This window comes from Myotis nattereri, assembly GCF_964212035.1.
Source record: "Myotis nattereri genome assembly, chromosome: 1".
Classification (NCBI taxonomy): Eukaryota; Metazoa; Chordata; class Mammalia; order Chiroptera; family Vespertilionidae; genus Myotis; species Myotis nattereri.
The window spans coordinates 11,842,985-11,858,657 of record NC_138075.1 but is presented as its reverse complement, the minus strand read 5'-3'; the positions used below and the strand labels follow the sequence as shown (position 1 = coordinate 11,858,657).

General features: G+C 46.6%; 2 protein-coding genes across 4 annotated transcripts in view; one reads left to right on the top strand and one right to left on the bottom strand.

Annotated features, from left to right (window-relative positions):
- Positions 1–8,384, bottom strand: part of EFCAB11 (EF-hand calcium binding domain 11) — a 132,247-nt gene extending 123,863 nt beyond the window's left edge. Inside the window, exons 1-3 of the mRNA XM_081105538.1 lie at positions 8,258–8,384; positions 7,410–7,505; positions 1,286–1,331 (exon numbers count right to left, since the gene is read on the bottom strand). Coding sequence (XP_080961664.1) covers positions 1,286–1,331; positions 7,410–7,505; positions 8,258–8,332 — 217 coding nt within the window. The 5' untranslated portion in view covers positions 8,333–8,384. The remainder of the gene's footprint in view (positions 1–1,285; positions 1,332–7,409; positions 7,506–8,257) is intronic.
- Positions 8,385–9,591: 1,207 nt separating this feature from the next.
- The window catches only part of TDP1 (tyrosyl-DNA phosphodiesterase 1), a 50,365-nt gene continuing 44,283 nt past the window's right edge, over positions 9,592–15,673 (top strand). The window contains exons 1-3 of one of the 3 annotated variants that reach the window (XM_081110848.1): positions 9,592–9,774; positions 12,284–12,855; positions 14,935–14,978. In XM_081110848.1, the coding sequence (XP_080966974.1) occupies positions 12,291–12,855; positions 14,935–14,978 (609 nt within the window). In that variant the 5' untranslated portion in view covers positions 9,592–9,774; positions 12,284–12,290. Of the gene's footprint in view, positions 9,823–12,283; positions 12,856–14,934; positions 14,979–15,673 lie in introns of all 3 variants that reach the window. The other 2 variants (XM_081110847.1, XR_013997031.1) reach the window with 2 other exon arrangements.

Here is a 15,673-nt window from a genome sequence, read left to right as displayed (position 1 = left end):
ACCTACATAAGCACCTACGTCACTCACATGGAGCACACGCACAGCAGTAATGAAGTGAAACAGTAAAAAAAATTTAAAAGACAGATAATTCCTGACCTTTACTTGTGGTAAATAAATAATAAAAAACATAAAGCTCATATGTACATACGTCGAAATGACGGAACTTTTTTTTATATATAAATACTGTAAATGGGAGATGGTGACATAACCACGAAACAACACACATCGAGTCCGACGTAACCAGAGGACTGCCTGTATTTCTTTAAAAAAGTAATTTTTAAAAAGCCAATCCAGCATGCACTGGTCCCTATCTCCTCAAACAGTAAGTATTCATCTCCCTTTCTCTCTCATCTTCCTTTTCCCTCTTCTCTAGATCATTCTGCTAAGCTTAGAAACATCTTCATGTTCTCAAAAAAAAAAGAAAAAGAAAGAAAGAAAAAAAGGGAAATACCACTCTTGATCCACAGCCACTCTGGACCTACTGAAAGACAGCTACTCACACTCTCACCCTCGCACACTTTCTCACTCCCAGCCTGGCCTCTGCCACCACCACACTTAAACTGCTCTTACTAGTCACCAAACACCACCCAGGCTGCCAACGCAGAGGGATCCTCTTCGGTCCTTATGCTCCTTGACTCGCCCATGGCAACTGATAAGGTTGGCCACACCCTCTTCCTTGAAATACCCACTCTCCTGGCTTTGGAGCAAACACTCTTGATTTCCCCCTGCCCCTCTGCTCCTCTGCCTGACTTGTGATGCTTCTAGCTCCTAAGGGTCTCAGGCCCCTGTGTCTCCCGAGGTGGTCTCATCCATTCCCATGGCTGCCAAACCTTCTCCGCGCTGATGACTCCCAAATTTATTTGTTCAGCCCACAGCTTTGCTCTGAATTCCATATTCATACAGCCCAACTGTCTTGACCTCATGGCTTGCATCTTCTCAAAATTGAACTCCTGGTCTCCCCAAACCCGCTTGAGCTGCCCCCACTCTTCAGTAAGTGCCGCTTGAGCTGCCCGCATCACAAAACCCAGGTCATCCATTGGATGTTGAAATGATGAGCAACATTTTTTTCTTTATGCTTTTCAATGGTTTAAACGTTTCCTACGATAAACATATTCTTATGAATACATGAATTAATCACAATTAAAAGAACCAAAATTTCTTCGAAACCGAACAAAACGAAGATGTGCTTAAACACAATGCTTTATAGTCTCCATATCTGCTCTTAGTTTTAGTTTCATGAATGTCTAAGAGTACTAAAAAAATTAATATTAGCTTTATTAATTACCGGAAGTGTTTGGATTTACTGAAGACATCACAGCATCGGCTTCTATCTAGAAAAGAAGAAAGAATAATAGGGCACATCATTTCACTGCATGTTTTCACAGTGCAAGTTCCTCATCCCTAGGGTGGGGGGACAGTATATATATTTTATGAGAAGCCAGCTGTGTTGAGCCCTGCAGACAAGTAATGCCACAGGACAGCGATAACACTCACTTTACTCTTTCGTCAGTACCTTTCACTTACCAGACTCTAATCTGCTGCAGACTCTCATGACCCCAAAACTGTACTCCCCTGACCAAAAACAGTTTCAGCATGTAAAATCAACCTGGCTGTCACACGGGTAGCATAACCTAATAGGTAGCTTTTCCATTTTACACAAATACAGAAATTGTTACAATGGTTTTATTTTTAATTTTCCCCCAAATTGTAAAAGTAACATATTGAAAATTTAAAAATATAAAAAATTACGAAGAAAAAATTTTTTAAATTCAGCCATCCAATGAAAACCATTGACATTTTGGTCTAACCTTTTTGTCTATGCATTTTAAACATATTTGAGAACACACTGTATATAAAGTTTAGGGACCTGCTTTCACTAAATATTAAAATACAGCATAACTTGGCCAGAGTGGCTCAAGATTGAACATCGACCTATGAACCAGGAGGTCACGGTTCAATTTCCAGTCGGGGCACATGCCCAGCTTGCAGACTCGATCCCCAATAGGGGGTTTGAAGGAGGCAGCCTATTGATGATTCTTTGTAATCACTGATGTGTTTTTTTTTTCTCTCTCTCTCTCTCCCCCTTCCTCTCTGAAATCAATTTTAAAAATATTAAAAAATACAGTATAAACATTATGGAATTAGAACCTTGGCAGCACCTGACAGTATCTATATCTTGGATAGTATCTCTATCTCTCTATTTAGTTCTTTTAATTTTGATTAATCCATACCCAACACTTTCCTGGTTCCTCCTGCCTCCCCCAGATGGTTTTGACTGCATTTTCTTCATGGCCCCCTGCCTACCCTTAAGTGTTGGCACAGCCCCCATGTTCTACCCTCAAGCTACAGCCCTTTGCAGTCCACATACTCTTCTTGGGCAATGCCATCCAGCCTCCTGTTTTGCACTACCACCTGGAAACTGAGGAGTCTCCAATTTATCTCTACTCCTCACCTCTCCACCCAGTTCAGATTCCTGTATCTAAGAGGCAGCACCATCTGAGAGCAGATCTTTACCACCGTAACCCCGGCACCAGCACAGCATTAAATGAGTGAATGCACTTGGCACGCTCATAGCCTCCTCAAACTCAGGGTGCCCCCATCTGAACGCATTGACTGTTCCCTGAATCTACTCCCGAATTTTCTTCCTTGGTGGCATCACAACTGCTTCAGTCCTGGGGTCACTCTCTTACCACCATCTTATCCAATCAACCATAAGGGAGCAACTTCTCCCACCACCACAAAGTGCTCCCAGACACTCCCTGCCAGAGGTCTAGCTCCGCTAGTCTATTTTATGTTATTGTTAATCCTCACCAAGGATATTTTTTCCCAATGATTCTTAGAGAGTGGAAGGGAGGGAGAGAGGGGAAGGGGAGGGGAGAGAGAGAGAAAGAGAGAGAGAGAGAGAAACATTGATGTGAGAGAGACACATCAATTGGTTGCCTCCCGCAAGAGCCCCCAGATCAAACCTGCAACCTAGGTATGTGCCCTCCATCGGGAATCAAACGGGTCACCCTTTGGTGCAGTGGCCGATGCTCTAACCACTGATCCCACCAGCCCAGGCTAACTCCTTTAAACAATGCTCGGACTCCTATTACAGTTGCCACTAAACTCAGACCCTCCTCTTGTCCCCTTCACTTTCTGTTCTTCTCCATCTTAGTATTGACCACAGTTTTGTAAGTCTCTCTACATTAAATTGTAAACAGCTTCAAAGTAGGGTCTATGTTTTATTCGCCTTTATATCTCTAGCACAGTGGTTCTCAACCTTCCTAATACCGAGACCCTTTAATACAGTTCTTCATGCTGTGGTGACCCCCAACCATAAAATTATTTTCGTTGCTACTTCATAACTGTAATGTTGCTACTGTTATGTATCGTCATGTAAATATCTGATATGCAGGATGTATTTTCATTGTTACAAATTGAACATAATTAAAGCATAGTGATGAATCACAAAAACAGTATGTAATTATATATGTGTTTTCCGATGGTCTTAGGTGACCCCTGTGAAAGGGTCGTTCGACCCCCAACGGGGTCGCGGCCCACAGGTTGGCGACCCACAGGTTGAGAACTGCTGCTCGAGCAAGTAGCAAATGCTCTTTTTATTAAGTAGGAACACTTAATAAATTTCATCACGTAAATAATTGCGTAAGTGTATAAGTGACTTATTACATAAGCGTTTTACTGCTTCATAACCTGCATTCAATAAATATTTGCTCAAAAGCAATACTCAAAAATAAAACCCCAAACTTCAACCCAGTATAAAAGTAAAAACCTGTTAAATTTTACCAAGGGTACACATGAGTGTTACTTCTTTAATAAAACTTCACTGTACAAATGACTAAGTACATAGGTGATTTACTGTATCAGTACTTTAATGTTTAGTGATCTGCAGTCAATAAACATTTCATTAGATTAAAAAAATAAAATCCAGCCCTGGCTGGTGTCCCTCAGGGGTTAGAGCGTCAGCCTGCACACTGAAGGGTGGAGTCAAGGGTTTGATTGCCAGTCAAGGGCATGCGCCTGGGTTGTAGGTTTGATACTTGGCCCAGGTCAGGGCATATGCAGGAGGCAACTGATCGATGTGTCTCTCTCACATCCATGTTTCTCTCTCTGTCTCCCCCTCCCTCCCTCCTTTCCACTCTCTTAAAAAAAAAAAAAAAAATCAATGGAAAAAATAGTCTCCAGTGAGGATTAACAACATCAACAACAAAATCCAAAACCTCAATCAAGTTTGAAAATAAAAGTTGCCGAGACTGGTTTGGCTCAGTGGATAGAGCGTCGGCCTGCGGACTGAAAGGTCCCGGGTTCGATTCCGGTCAAGGGCATGTACCTGGGTTGCGGGCATATCCCCAGTGGGGGATGTGCAGGAGGCAGCTGGTCGATGTTTCTCTCTCATCGATGTTTCTAACTCTCTATCTCTCTCCCTTCCTCTCTGTAAAAAATCAATAAAATATATTTAAAAAAAAAAAAAAAAGCTAATGTCTGTTAAGTGTCATGGAGTGTACATACATATGTTACCACATCACTATCATCAAGTTCCCCACTGAGGTTCTAAAATTACAGCCACCTAAGTAGACACAGGGTGATAAAGGCAGGAGAGCTGATTTCTTTCCAGCTGAACCAGGTTAAACACAATGCTTCAAAGGCTGAGTGTGCTTAGCTGATCTGCGTTAAAATTCCAGCTGTAATGCCTGCAGGTAAACAGGAGAGCTGCAGTTTCTGGGAGCCAGCCCTCCTTCTGAGCTCTGTAACTAACATCCCCTGGTAGCCGAACCACTATGAACCCATCTGGGCTATTCAGGGGACCTATTTGTGTCAACACACCATGTTTACTGTGAAGTTGTGATGCATTTAAGCATAACGAAGGGTGGAGAAGTGGACATCACATGGTCCCTGGCCTCACTGAGCTTGCAATCTGACAGGTAGTGCCACTCATGAGCAACGGTTGGGTCAGAGATTGCTAAGTTTGGTCTCACATGGCTATGATGGAGAGCAGTTCAGGCAGAGTCCTGAGTGTCCCTCTGCTTGATGACTGCAGTGAAATGTGTTAATCCTGGACAAGGTCTTGTCTCTGATTAATTCCAGTTCAGCAGCTTAACAAGAATGCATTTCTAGAATGTGATGTAATAGGTAAGAGGAGCAGCACAAAGATGGGGGGTGGGAACCCCGCTGATGTGACTCAGTGGTTGAGTGTCGACCTATGAACCAGGAGGTCATGGCTCAATTCCCAGTCAGGGCACATGCCCGGGTTGCAGGCTTGATCCCCAGTGGGGGGTGTGCAGGAGGCAGCTGATCAATGATTCTCTCTCATCACTGATGTTTCTCTTTCTCTCTCTCTCTCTCTCTCTCTCTCTCTCTCTCTCTCTCTCTCTCGTCTCCCTTCTTCTCTGAAATCAATAAAAAAATAAATAAAAATATATTTTAAATTAAAAAAAAAAGATTGGGGTGGGGGAGGATAGGAAACTTGCCCTGCTAGAGTAGGAGATTCATTGAAATTCAGCTCAACCCTTATTATTGGTGAATTAATGCAACCTTTCCTGGAGACTAATATCCAACAGAATTTCAAATGTACCTAGGAATTGTACTTCTGGGAATTTATCCCACAGATGTGCATCCACAAGCACAGATATAGATATAAAAGGATGCTCAGAGCAGCAATGTTTGTAGGAACGAAAAACAAGGGAAAGAATCTAAATGACCAAAAACAGGAAACCGGCTAATGAAAATACTATGCAACTTTTTAAAAAAATGTGGTGATGGTGTGTGCTTTTATGTTCAACTATTGATAAGACAAAAAAGAAAGTTATGTTTTCAAAGAATGCTGTGCATATTTATGTTGGTCCTGCATAGAAAATCTTGGAATGATACACAAGAAACTTAATAATGGTAACCCCTAAGAGTGGGACCCTCTAGTAGGGAGTGTTAATGTAAATACACACACACACACACACACACAAAACATTCAAACCTGCAAACAATTTTTGTGAGTTTATTTGAGCCAAACTGTTGACAATTGCTGTGAAGAAGAATCTCAGCGTATTAGGATAATGCTCTGGAGAATGACAGTTATTAACCTTGTTTTATATTAAAATCAAAGGATGAGGGGAAACTTGGATAAAAAGTAAAATTACAGGCACTTACTTCTTTTACTTAGGTGGGTGTAGGATAGTTAACAGTCAACAATTAACTCAATAACAATGGAGGGATTTGTGGTCTGTGTCCAGGAGCCCTCATGCCTTTGGTTGTGGCCTGAGGGGTCCAGAAAAAGGGAAGTTACAAGTTACCCTGACATTTCACAGGTATGTTATTTTAGATGAAAAAGACAATAGGCTCAGTCAAGGTAAAGACTGACCTTTGTGAGGCTTAGGAAGTGAGTACTTACTATAAACTGCTTTTACTTGAAGTTTTAATTTCAGATCATCCTTATGTTAGGTCAGTGGTCAGCAAACTGCGGCTCGGCAAACTGCGGCTTGGCAAACCGCGGCTCGAGAGCCACATGTGGCTCTTTGGCCCCTTCAGTGTGGCTCTTCCACAAAATACCGACTTCTGCGCATGGGCCAGGAAGTTTCAATCGCATTGTACGTGCGCGCCCGCACGTGGTATTTTGTGGAAGAGCCACACTCAAGGGGCCAAAGAGCCGCATGTGGCTCGCGAGCCGCGGCTTGCCGACCACGGCGTTAGGTCTTTGAGTTTGCAAGACCAGGCCTTCCCTGAGCTTGTCAGGTTAGCATGTGGTCTCTTTCTCCTCCACAGGAGAAAGTGGATTTTACATTCATCTTTACACTGTTCTGCACTGTTTGAATTTTTTAGTTGTTCATGTATTATTTTTTTAAAAACTGATTTCCGAGAGTGAGAGTGAGACAGAGAGAGAAACATCAATGATGAGATAGAATCATTGATCGGCTGCCTCCTGCATGCTCGCTCCACAGAGGAAATTGAGCCTGCAAGCCAGGCATGTGCCCTGACCAGGAATCCAACTGTGACCCCCTGGTTCATAGGTCAAAGCTTAACCACTGGACCATGCCGGCTGGGGCCATGTATTACTTTTATAATTTAAACAAACAAAAATATTTTTTAAATTTCAAAACCAACCTGCTTGTCACTTCCTCTGTGAATTCCTATTACCAACACCACCCCTGCCAGCCTTCCCTCTTCACACCTTTCTAGCATCTCATATTTATTATAATAATTAGCAGTCTGGTGGTGAGATAGCTTTCTAATTCATCCCTGAATTGGGTTCTGAAGAAAAAAGTAAAATTCAGCACTGGGCACATCTCTGAAACTGCTTAGAAGGCAGCAATTAATTTTATAAACATCGTAGGCAAGCCCTCTGCACTTAACCATTAGGATCCATTCACCAGGAGGATCGTTCTATTGTCAGCCCCACCCCCAAATAAAGAAAGCTGTACCTTGGAGGGCTTGTATCCAAACAGCATTACAACCGCAACTTTGAAGTCCTCTCTGCTTAGATAGCCTTTGTTATCTTCATCACATGCTTTGAATACCTAAAGAACATTAAATATCTGTAGTTCAGACCAAAACCGTTTGTTCTATTATTTTTATTACCAGCTTATATTACATTTGAACGTCCAAAATCTAAAACTCGGCCCACCAGTAGGCTCGGAAATGGAGTTTCATTATCCTACTTTTATTTATTAAAAATATATTTTTATTGATTTTTTTACAGAGAGGAAGGGAGAGGGATAGAGTGTTAGAAACATCGATGAGAGGGAAACATCGATCAGCTGCCTCTCCTGCACGCCCCCACTGGGGTTATGTCTGCAACCAAGGTACATGCCCTTGACCAGAATCGAACCTGGGACCCTTCAGTCCGCAGGCCCGTCGGCTCTATCCACTGAGCCAAACCAGTCAGGGCTCATTATCCTACTTTTAATTCTCCAGAAATCTTAATGATTGGGCTAAAATATGCCCCTCCAGAGTTCCAACGACTTAATGGCTAAACTGACACAAACAAGTTAATTCCTTTAGACTCTTAGGATAATTTCAACCCGACATTCGGTCCTAGAATCAGGAAGGTGAGTCAAAGGGGCTTGCTTTGAAAGGCGGGAGGAGAGATGCAGACGACTTAATGGACTGTGTAGCGGAGACGGAAAAAGGACGGACAAGCAGCCAGAACCCAGGACAGGAGGCCGAGCCGTGCAGCCTTGGGCTCAGTCACTAACAATGCCCCTTTGCACCGCGGCTCGGTCAGACCCAAGTGGGAGTTCCGAATCAAGTTAAAATCCGAGACACCTACTTCCACCCATCTCTTGTGTTCCGAAGGGCTGGCTTCCCACGTGCGTGGCCGGGCCCCGGCGTCGGAGAAAAACATCGCGACCGTCAAAGCAGCGACCTCAGGAGTCAGAGCTGCAGACCACCCGCCGCACACACTGCGGATCTGGAAGCTGAAAGTGGCCGGGCACCTCCAATGTCTTCTCCCATTGGACGGCCCGTCCCGCAGTTCTATTGGCCAAACGCTTTGTTTCTAACGTTTCCCCGGAGCAGCCTATGGCGGAGAGGCTCCCAGGCCCGCCCCCGGCGCTAGGCCCCGCCCAGTCTGGCCCCCTTAACTCCACGCGCGCCGCTGGGGAGCTAGCTCACCCGGGTGCTGCTTCAATGATTCTTCTCCTTCTCGGCCCCCACACCTCGCAATAAATGACTGTTGGTAATTTTGATCTACAGCATTGTGCTAACTATCACGAGACACAAAAAGAGTGTGAACAAAGCATAGTAGGAACGGAACAAAAAGAACCAAGTCCAGGATTCGCGTGCACATCAGCAAGTCACTGGGGTCGAGCCCGCCTGGGTCAGTGGTGTCCTCTCGGTAGCCCCAGCACCCAGCACGATGCCTGGCGCAAAGCAGACGAACCGAGTGAACCCTGAGCACATTTACGCAAGTCACTTCATTCAATCCCCAGGCGGAGGAGCTTGATATGAAAGAAACCGCGAGAATAAGTAGCATAAACAGCACTGACCCCAAATTTCAGAGCAAACATCCTTATTAAAGACACGGAATGTGGAGAGGGTTGCGTTTTGCAAAGGCGTTTGTCTTAGATCCTCTTCTTCTAGCAAATCAGAAAGATTAAAAACCACACACACACACACAGGCACACAAGCACGGCATTCGAGCCCGAGTTTCAACTAAGAAACAGTCATTCGAGTCCCAGTCCCAGGGGAGCTCATTTAACTTTTTATTTCACAACAGGTTTTACAATGTGCGTCCCAGGCAAGCCCGCTTCTCCCGGGGGACAGGTCTCAGCCCTCAGCTGCCTCGAACCTCAGCTCGTCCTCTCTCTGCCTTTGAACGTCTATCCACCACCACCAGCAGCCTCCAGCCCTGGGAGCCTGAGGTTGTCCGTGAGAATCCTTGTAAATAGGATGAGCTTTGCTAATTAAGATAGAGGGAGGTAACAATTCTTTTTCTCCCTCCGATTTTTTGTTTTTGTTTGAGAGGAGTGGCCAGGAGGTGAGCGAAGACTGGGCAGCCAGGTCTCCCTCGCCTCCTCCTGGGAGAGCCCCAGGCAGCCCCTGTGGACACGGCGGTCTTTAGGACCCAGCGGCGGGCGTCCCGGAAGTGGAAGGGGCCGAGCCGCAGCCGCGAGGTGCGCGCTGGTCCCGTAGAGTTTGAACTGCGCGCAGGCGCCGGCGGCCGTGGCGGGGCGCGAACGAGTGGCCGCGGGCTCGGGAGCCTCTGGACGCTGCGGGCGCTGGACCTGCGATCCTGCTCGGTCCGGCCCGGTCGCGGTGCGCAGGCCGCTCGGATCCCGGGAAGACGTGAGTGCGCGGCGGGGTTGGAAGCGGAGCATCCCGTAAAGATACGAGGTAGGGCCCCTCCGGGGCCTCGACTTCCTCCAGTAACTGTACCTCTTGGGCGCGAGCGGCAGGCGCTGCGACCCGAGTCCTGCGGGGAGGGGCCCCCCCTGCGCGGGTTCTGGTCCCCCTGCTCCATGGAGTGCGTGCGTGGTCTCGGCTGTTAGGGGTGACAGCTGGGCACGTGGCGCGCGCGTTCCCCCGACGCCGGGCACATAACCTAACCCTTCTGGGCTCAGTTTCTCCACAAATGGGACCCGTCGTGGTACTCGGCGTAGACGTGTGAGAGGGAAATGAGTTAGTTCCTGGTGAGGTGCTTCGGATTGTGCCTGGCCCGAGGTAAGCGCGCAGAAAAGTCAGCAGCTGTCATTACTTCCCAAACGTACCCCGAATCCCCTCGCTCCATCCCCACCGCCTGCATCAGTCTGCACCCCGAGCCCATGCGGCTGCCCCTTCACTTCGACTTCTGTCTCCCTCCAAACCATTCCCCACCCAGACTTGCAGGGAACGGAGTACTTTTTAAGGGGTCAGTTGGACCCAGGTGTTTCCCTGCTTATTAAAACCCTCCCAGTGGCGCCCCTTTGTTCTTAGAATAAAATCCGGTGTCTTGAACACGCCTTGCTCCTCCCTTTCCCCCACCCCCTTCATCCTGGGCCATTGTATTCCTTGCCCAAGTCCTTCCCTCTGCTCTTGCATTGATTACAGCCTCGTTCCCGCCTCCTGGCCTTTGCAGGTTGGGTTTCCTTTCCTTGGAATACCGCTTCACCCCACCCCCGCGGGTTCCTCTCATCCCTCAGGTCTCACTTAAATATTGCTTGTTCAGAGTGTTCCAGAGAAAGGGCAGCCCTGATTCTGTCTCATGCCTGTAATATGTAAGGAATGCCTGTAAAGATACCTTGGGGTGTTTTTTTGTTTGTTTATTTTTGTGTTGGTCTGTTTCTTTCCCCCTGAAGTATAAGTCCTCGGAGGGCAGAACCCGTCTGTATGTGGTTAACTTTTAATGCCCAGTGCTTGGCACATAGCAGCTGTTCAGTAAGTATTTGTGGAATGAATGAACTCTGGGAGGTAGGTATGGTACCCCTTTTACAGAGGAGGAAAGTGAGGTTCAGCAGTTAAGGAACCTGTATGAGTGCACCTTGACCACCTGGCGATGACTGGATTTGAAATCGGGACCCATGTTTGCCCACTGCTGGCCACACCTCAGTTGAGGAGCCTCACTCCCAGGCCCTCCTGATGATCTGCAGGATCGATCCATAAAGAGAAGCAGCTGGAAGCATTACAGAATTCCCCCAGCTGGTTGGAGGCGGGAGGGGGAGAGGAAGAGCTAGCAGCTTTAAGAGGAGTACTCATTTGCGTCCACAGATTGTTTAAATCCTTAATATAAAAGCTCTAACATTTCAAGTTGGCAGTTTGTGGGAGAATGTCTTTAGATTTTCATCCTCCTTGGCATAGTTTTCCTCTTGTCAGATAAAGAAAGTAGAAATTACCCAGTGTGGTTCACAAAGGAAAAGTGTTTTTGCTTCATTACAAGTTCTTTCTCTGCAGGTTTTAGCAGTTCGATTTAGGGCCAGGCCAGTAAGATAATTATGAAGTTAGCTGGGTCCTCATGGAAGTACTTCTAGATAATGTATAGACAGAATAGATCATTTGACACTCTCTCTTTTTTTCTTTATTGATTAAGGTATTACACATGTCTCCTTATCTCCCCATTGTCCCCTACTCCCCCCCCCCCCAACTCATGCCCTCACCCCCCTGATGTCTGTGTCCATTGGTTAGGCTTATATGCATGCATACCAGTCCTTTGGTTGATCTCTACCCCTTACCCCCACCCTCCCCTACCTTCCCTCTGAGGTTTGACGGTCTGATCATTGAGGGCTTTAAGATTATGGTAAGTAGCTTATCTTTGGGGAAGTAAGAAATAATCACTAAAGTCCTCTGGGCTCCATGCTTCAGTGAAGAATAGCTGTGTAAGTTCCAATTTGACTGTAAAAAAATTTAAGCATGCTCAGAATTACTCCTGAAATTCCTTAAATTGGCCTTAATCCCAGCGACCAGTTGGAAGCTTCAGGGTCAACAATGAACATTTTTGTTTTGATTTGGGCTTTGGCTCAACCCCCATCTAAGAACGAGGCCTAGATTGAAAGACTAGGGGAGAGGAGAGAGGGTGACCAGGATTTTTGCTGTCGCTTTCTTTGCCAGATTCCATAGCCGATCCTGGTAATGTGCCCGAGAACACGTGCAAAGCTGTTCAGTTTGCTGTCAACTCTGCATTTGCTGTCAAATGCTCTTTTTCTTTTTCCTGGGCGTGATTAAGTCCATGGTGATGGTGGTTACGGGGCTCAGCGTCTGGTAGGTGTCAGTGCGCTGTATGTGTTCCAGCCGCTCACAGGACAGGGAGTTCACCAGCAGTAGAGGTAGTTTGCCAGTGGCCTGGGGAATGGGAAATAACGATATTTCCACCTTTCATTTCCAGAAGTATCATGTCTCAGGAAGGTGATTATGGGAGATGGACGATATCCAGCAGTGATGACAGTGAGGAGGAGAAGCCCAAACCCGACAAGGCGTCTACCTCTCTCCTCCATGCTGGGCAGGAAGCAGCCTGTGAGCCAAGGTACACCTGTTCCGAGGCTCGGAAAGCCGCCCACAGGAGGAAGGTGTCACCCCTGAAATTCAGCAACACAGATGGGGTTTCAGAAGTTTCACCTCCCAAGAAGCAGAAGAGTGGTTCCCAGGAAGACCTGGGCTGGTGTCTCTCCAGCAGTGACGATGAGCTGCCACCAGAGACGCAGCTGACAGCGGCTGAGAAAGTGGCCCTCAAAGAGGAGAAAGGCGCCTCCCCTCCCACACAAAGTGCCGCCCCAAGGGCTGGAAGTCATGGCCCTCCTGCCCGCCCCACGCTCACAGAGGACGAAGACGAGTACGAAACGTCCGGGGAAGGCCAGGACATTTGGGACATGCTGGATAAAGGGAACCCCTTCCAATTCTACCTCACTAGAGTCTCAGGAATTAAGCCAAAGTATAACTCTGGAGCCCTCCACATCAAGGGTACGTACGGGGCGCTGGTGTCCGGAGGCACGTGAGAGGGCCCCTCTGGTGAAAGCACAAGGTTAGCTAGAATGGTCTCCAAGATCATCATGGACTTAATCACTCCCAGGAAACAGAAAAAGAGCATTTGACGGCAAATGCAGGGAGTTGACAGCAAACTGTTCACTTAGACAGTGGTCGGCAAACTGCGGCTCGTGAGCCACATGCGGCTCTTTGGCCCCTTGAGTGCGGCTCTTCCACAAAATACCACGTGCGGGCGCGCACGTACAGTGTGATTGAGACTTCGTGGCCCATGAGCAGAAGTCGGTATTTTGTGGAAGAGCCACACTCAAGGGGCCAAAGAGCCGCATGTGGCTCACAAGCCGCAGTTTGCCGACCACAGACTTGGGAGATCAGAGGATGTTTCTCAGGTCCTGTAGAGCAATGCTTTGGAATATTTAGTGCAATGTTTAAAATTGTTTTTAACTGTTAACTTAGAGATCAAACTTGATCAGTAACACTTTACTAATAAAGTAGCAAATACTTGACAACAGCAGTTCTCTTTGGTCCCTGGATCAGCAGTATCAGCATCCCCTAAAACCTGTTATAAATGCATGTTCCCGGCCCCACCCGGATTCCCTGGGAGCAAGGCTCTGCAGCCTGTTGTAACTAACCCCCTAGGGAATACGAATGCCCAGTCAAGTTTGAGAACTGCTACTTGGAACCCTGGTTTTGGTTTCCGGTAAAGAAGCAAAAAGACAATGCCAGAATGCAAATAGGTGTTTCCGTTCTGAACTAAAAGTTGGGCTTTGGTTGCTTTGATTATTCCCTGAGGTGCGTGTGTCATATTGTTCTATACATATATTTGGTCTTCATCCCTGGCTATATTTGGTTTTTGTCCTGGACTGACTCCAAAGTAATTAAAGGGCAAAGAAGTGTGTTTTGTTATTCGTAACAAGCCCCTTTCAGCCACACCTGGGTTTATGTTAATGAGGTGACTTTTGGAAAGCCCCTAAGAATGGGGGCTGGTTGCCGTAAACCAACCATGTGATCAGAGTTGGGACTTTCAGCCTCATCCTTCACCTCCAGGGAGAGGAGCAGGACTGGAGGTTGAGTTAATCACTAATGGCCATGATTTCATCACTCCAGCCTATGTATCTCTTCCACCTGGCTGTTCCCAAGTTGTATCCTATTATAATAAACCAGGAATCTAGTAAGCAAAGTTCCTTCCTGACTTCTGGGAGACTTTTCAGCAAATTATCGATCCTGAGGAGTGGATCATGGGAACCCTCAAGTTATAGTCAGAAGTACAGGAGGTCTGGACTTGTGATTGGCATCTGAGGTGGGGCAGTCCTGTAGGACTGAGTCCTTCACCTGTGGGGTCTGATGCTAACTCCACAGCATCAGTAGGGTGTCCACAGCTTAGAGCTATGGGTGCCTCTGTCCTTGCCTTCACAGAAAGTGAGTTAGTCCTGGGTTGGGGAGGTTACTTGGTAGGTACTTGAAGGAGTACGTGAGGGTGGTAAAAGTTCAGAGATCTGGAAAGAAGGACAGCATGCATCATTATTGTCCTTATTGTCAGCTTCTAAAACTGACCGCTCATCCAGTATCGACATTGTAGCTTTTAATTTTGCATTGTATTTTATTTATTTATTTATTTACTTTTTAAAATATTTTATTGATTTTTTACAGAGAGGAAGGGAGAGGGACAGAGAGTCAGAAACATCAATGAGAGGGAAACATCGATCAGCCGCCTCCCCACCAGGGACGTGCCCACAACCAAGGCACATGCCCGTGACCGGAATCAAACCCCGGACCCCTCAGTCCGCAGGCCAGCGCCCCATCCACTGAGCCAAACCAGTCAGGGCAAATTTTGCATTGTATTTTATTAAAGAATACATAATAAGTATTAGCAAACAGCGCAGGGAAATTTTCTCTTGAACATTAGGGAACTAAAGCCTGGCTTTGTAGTAATTTTTCAGTTCACAGTTTTCTAAGCTAATTTTTTGAGCATCAGTGACGATTAAGTCAGTTGTGATTATTATTGCTAGAGAATGTCTTTCAAAATATGAATTATGTTTAAATGTTTGATCTTCACAGATATTTTATCTCCTCTATTTGGGACACTTGTATCTTCAGCACAGGTGAGTTTGCGATTGTTTTTTGTTTTTTTTGGATAAAAGGGGACAGATAATTAAACAACTCCATGAGAAAATAGGAGTGAGTGATGGGGACCCGTGTCTCAGTCCTGTGCAGGGTCCCCGAGATGGAACGGGGATGCCACTACCAGTGGGCTCCTGGCTCTGGATGGGGCCACAGGAACTGACTAAGAAGTCACTTTGAAAAAAATTTCAGCCCCAGGGACTTGGTTTGGGAACACTGATAATCTCAAGGCACTCTGGTGCGATCCCCAAAGAGCTGTGGGTGGAAAGGTGAAAGCCAAGTCAAGTCTGATTGAGAAAAGTAAGACATCTCCTGCACCTACCCAACAAAATTGACTAAAAGTTATGGCTGCTTCTTTCTGCATGTGTGGTTGCTCCTGCCCCACAGAGCTGGTCCCTGTGTGTTGATAAATCACTTTAATGCTCCAGAGCGTCCAGTAAATGGTCAGGAAAAAAGGTCCCTTCCCTGAAGAAAGCAAAGCTTTCTGCGCCTTTCATGTTTGGCTTGGCCTCACAATTCTTGGCCTCCAGATAAAACCTCGGGGTGGTCGAGTCACTCTGTCCAGGAGGGGGGTCGAGGACTACTCAGGTGTGGGGAGGAGCCCCCCTGGGTAAGTCCAGTGCAGACCCTGGGGGTTCAGCTGTAATCATAAGTGTAGTGAACGTCCAGTCCCAAA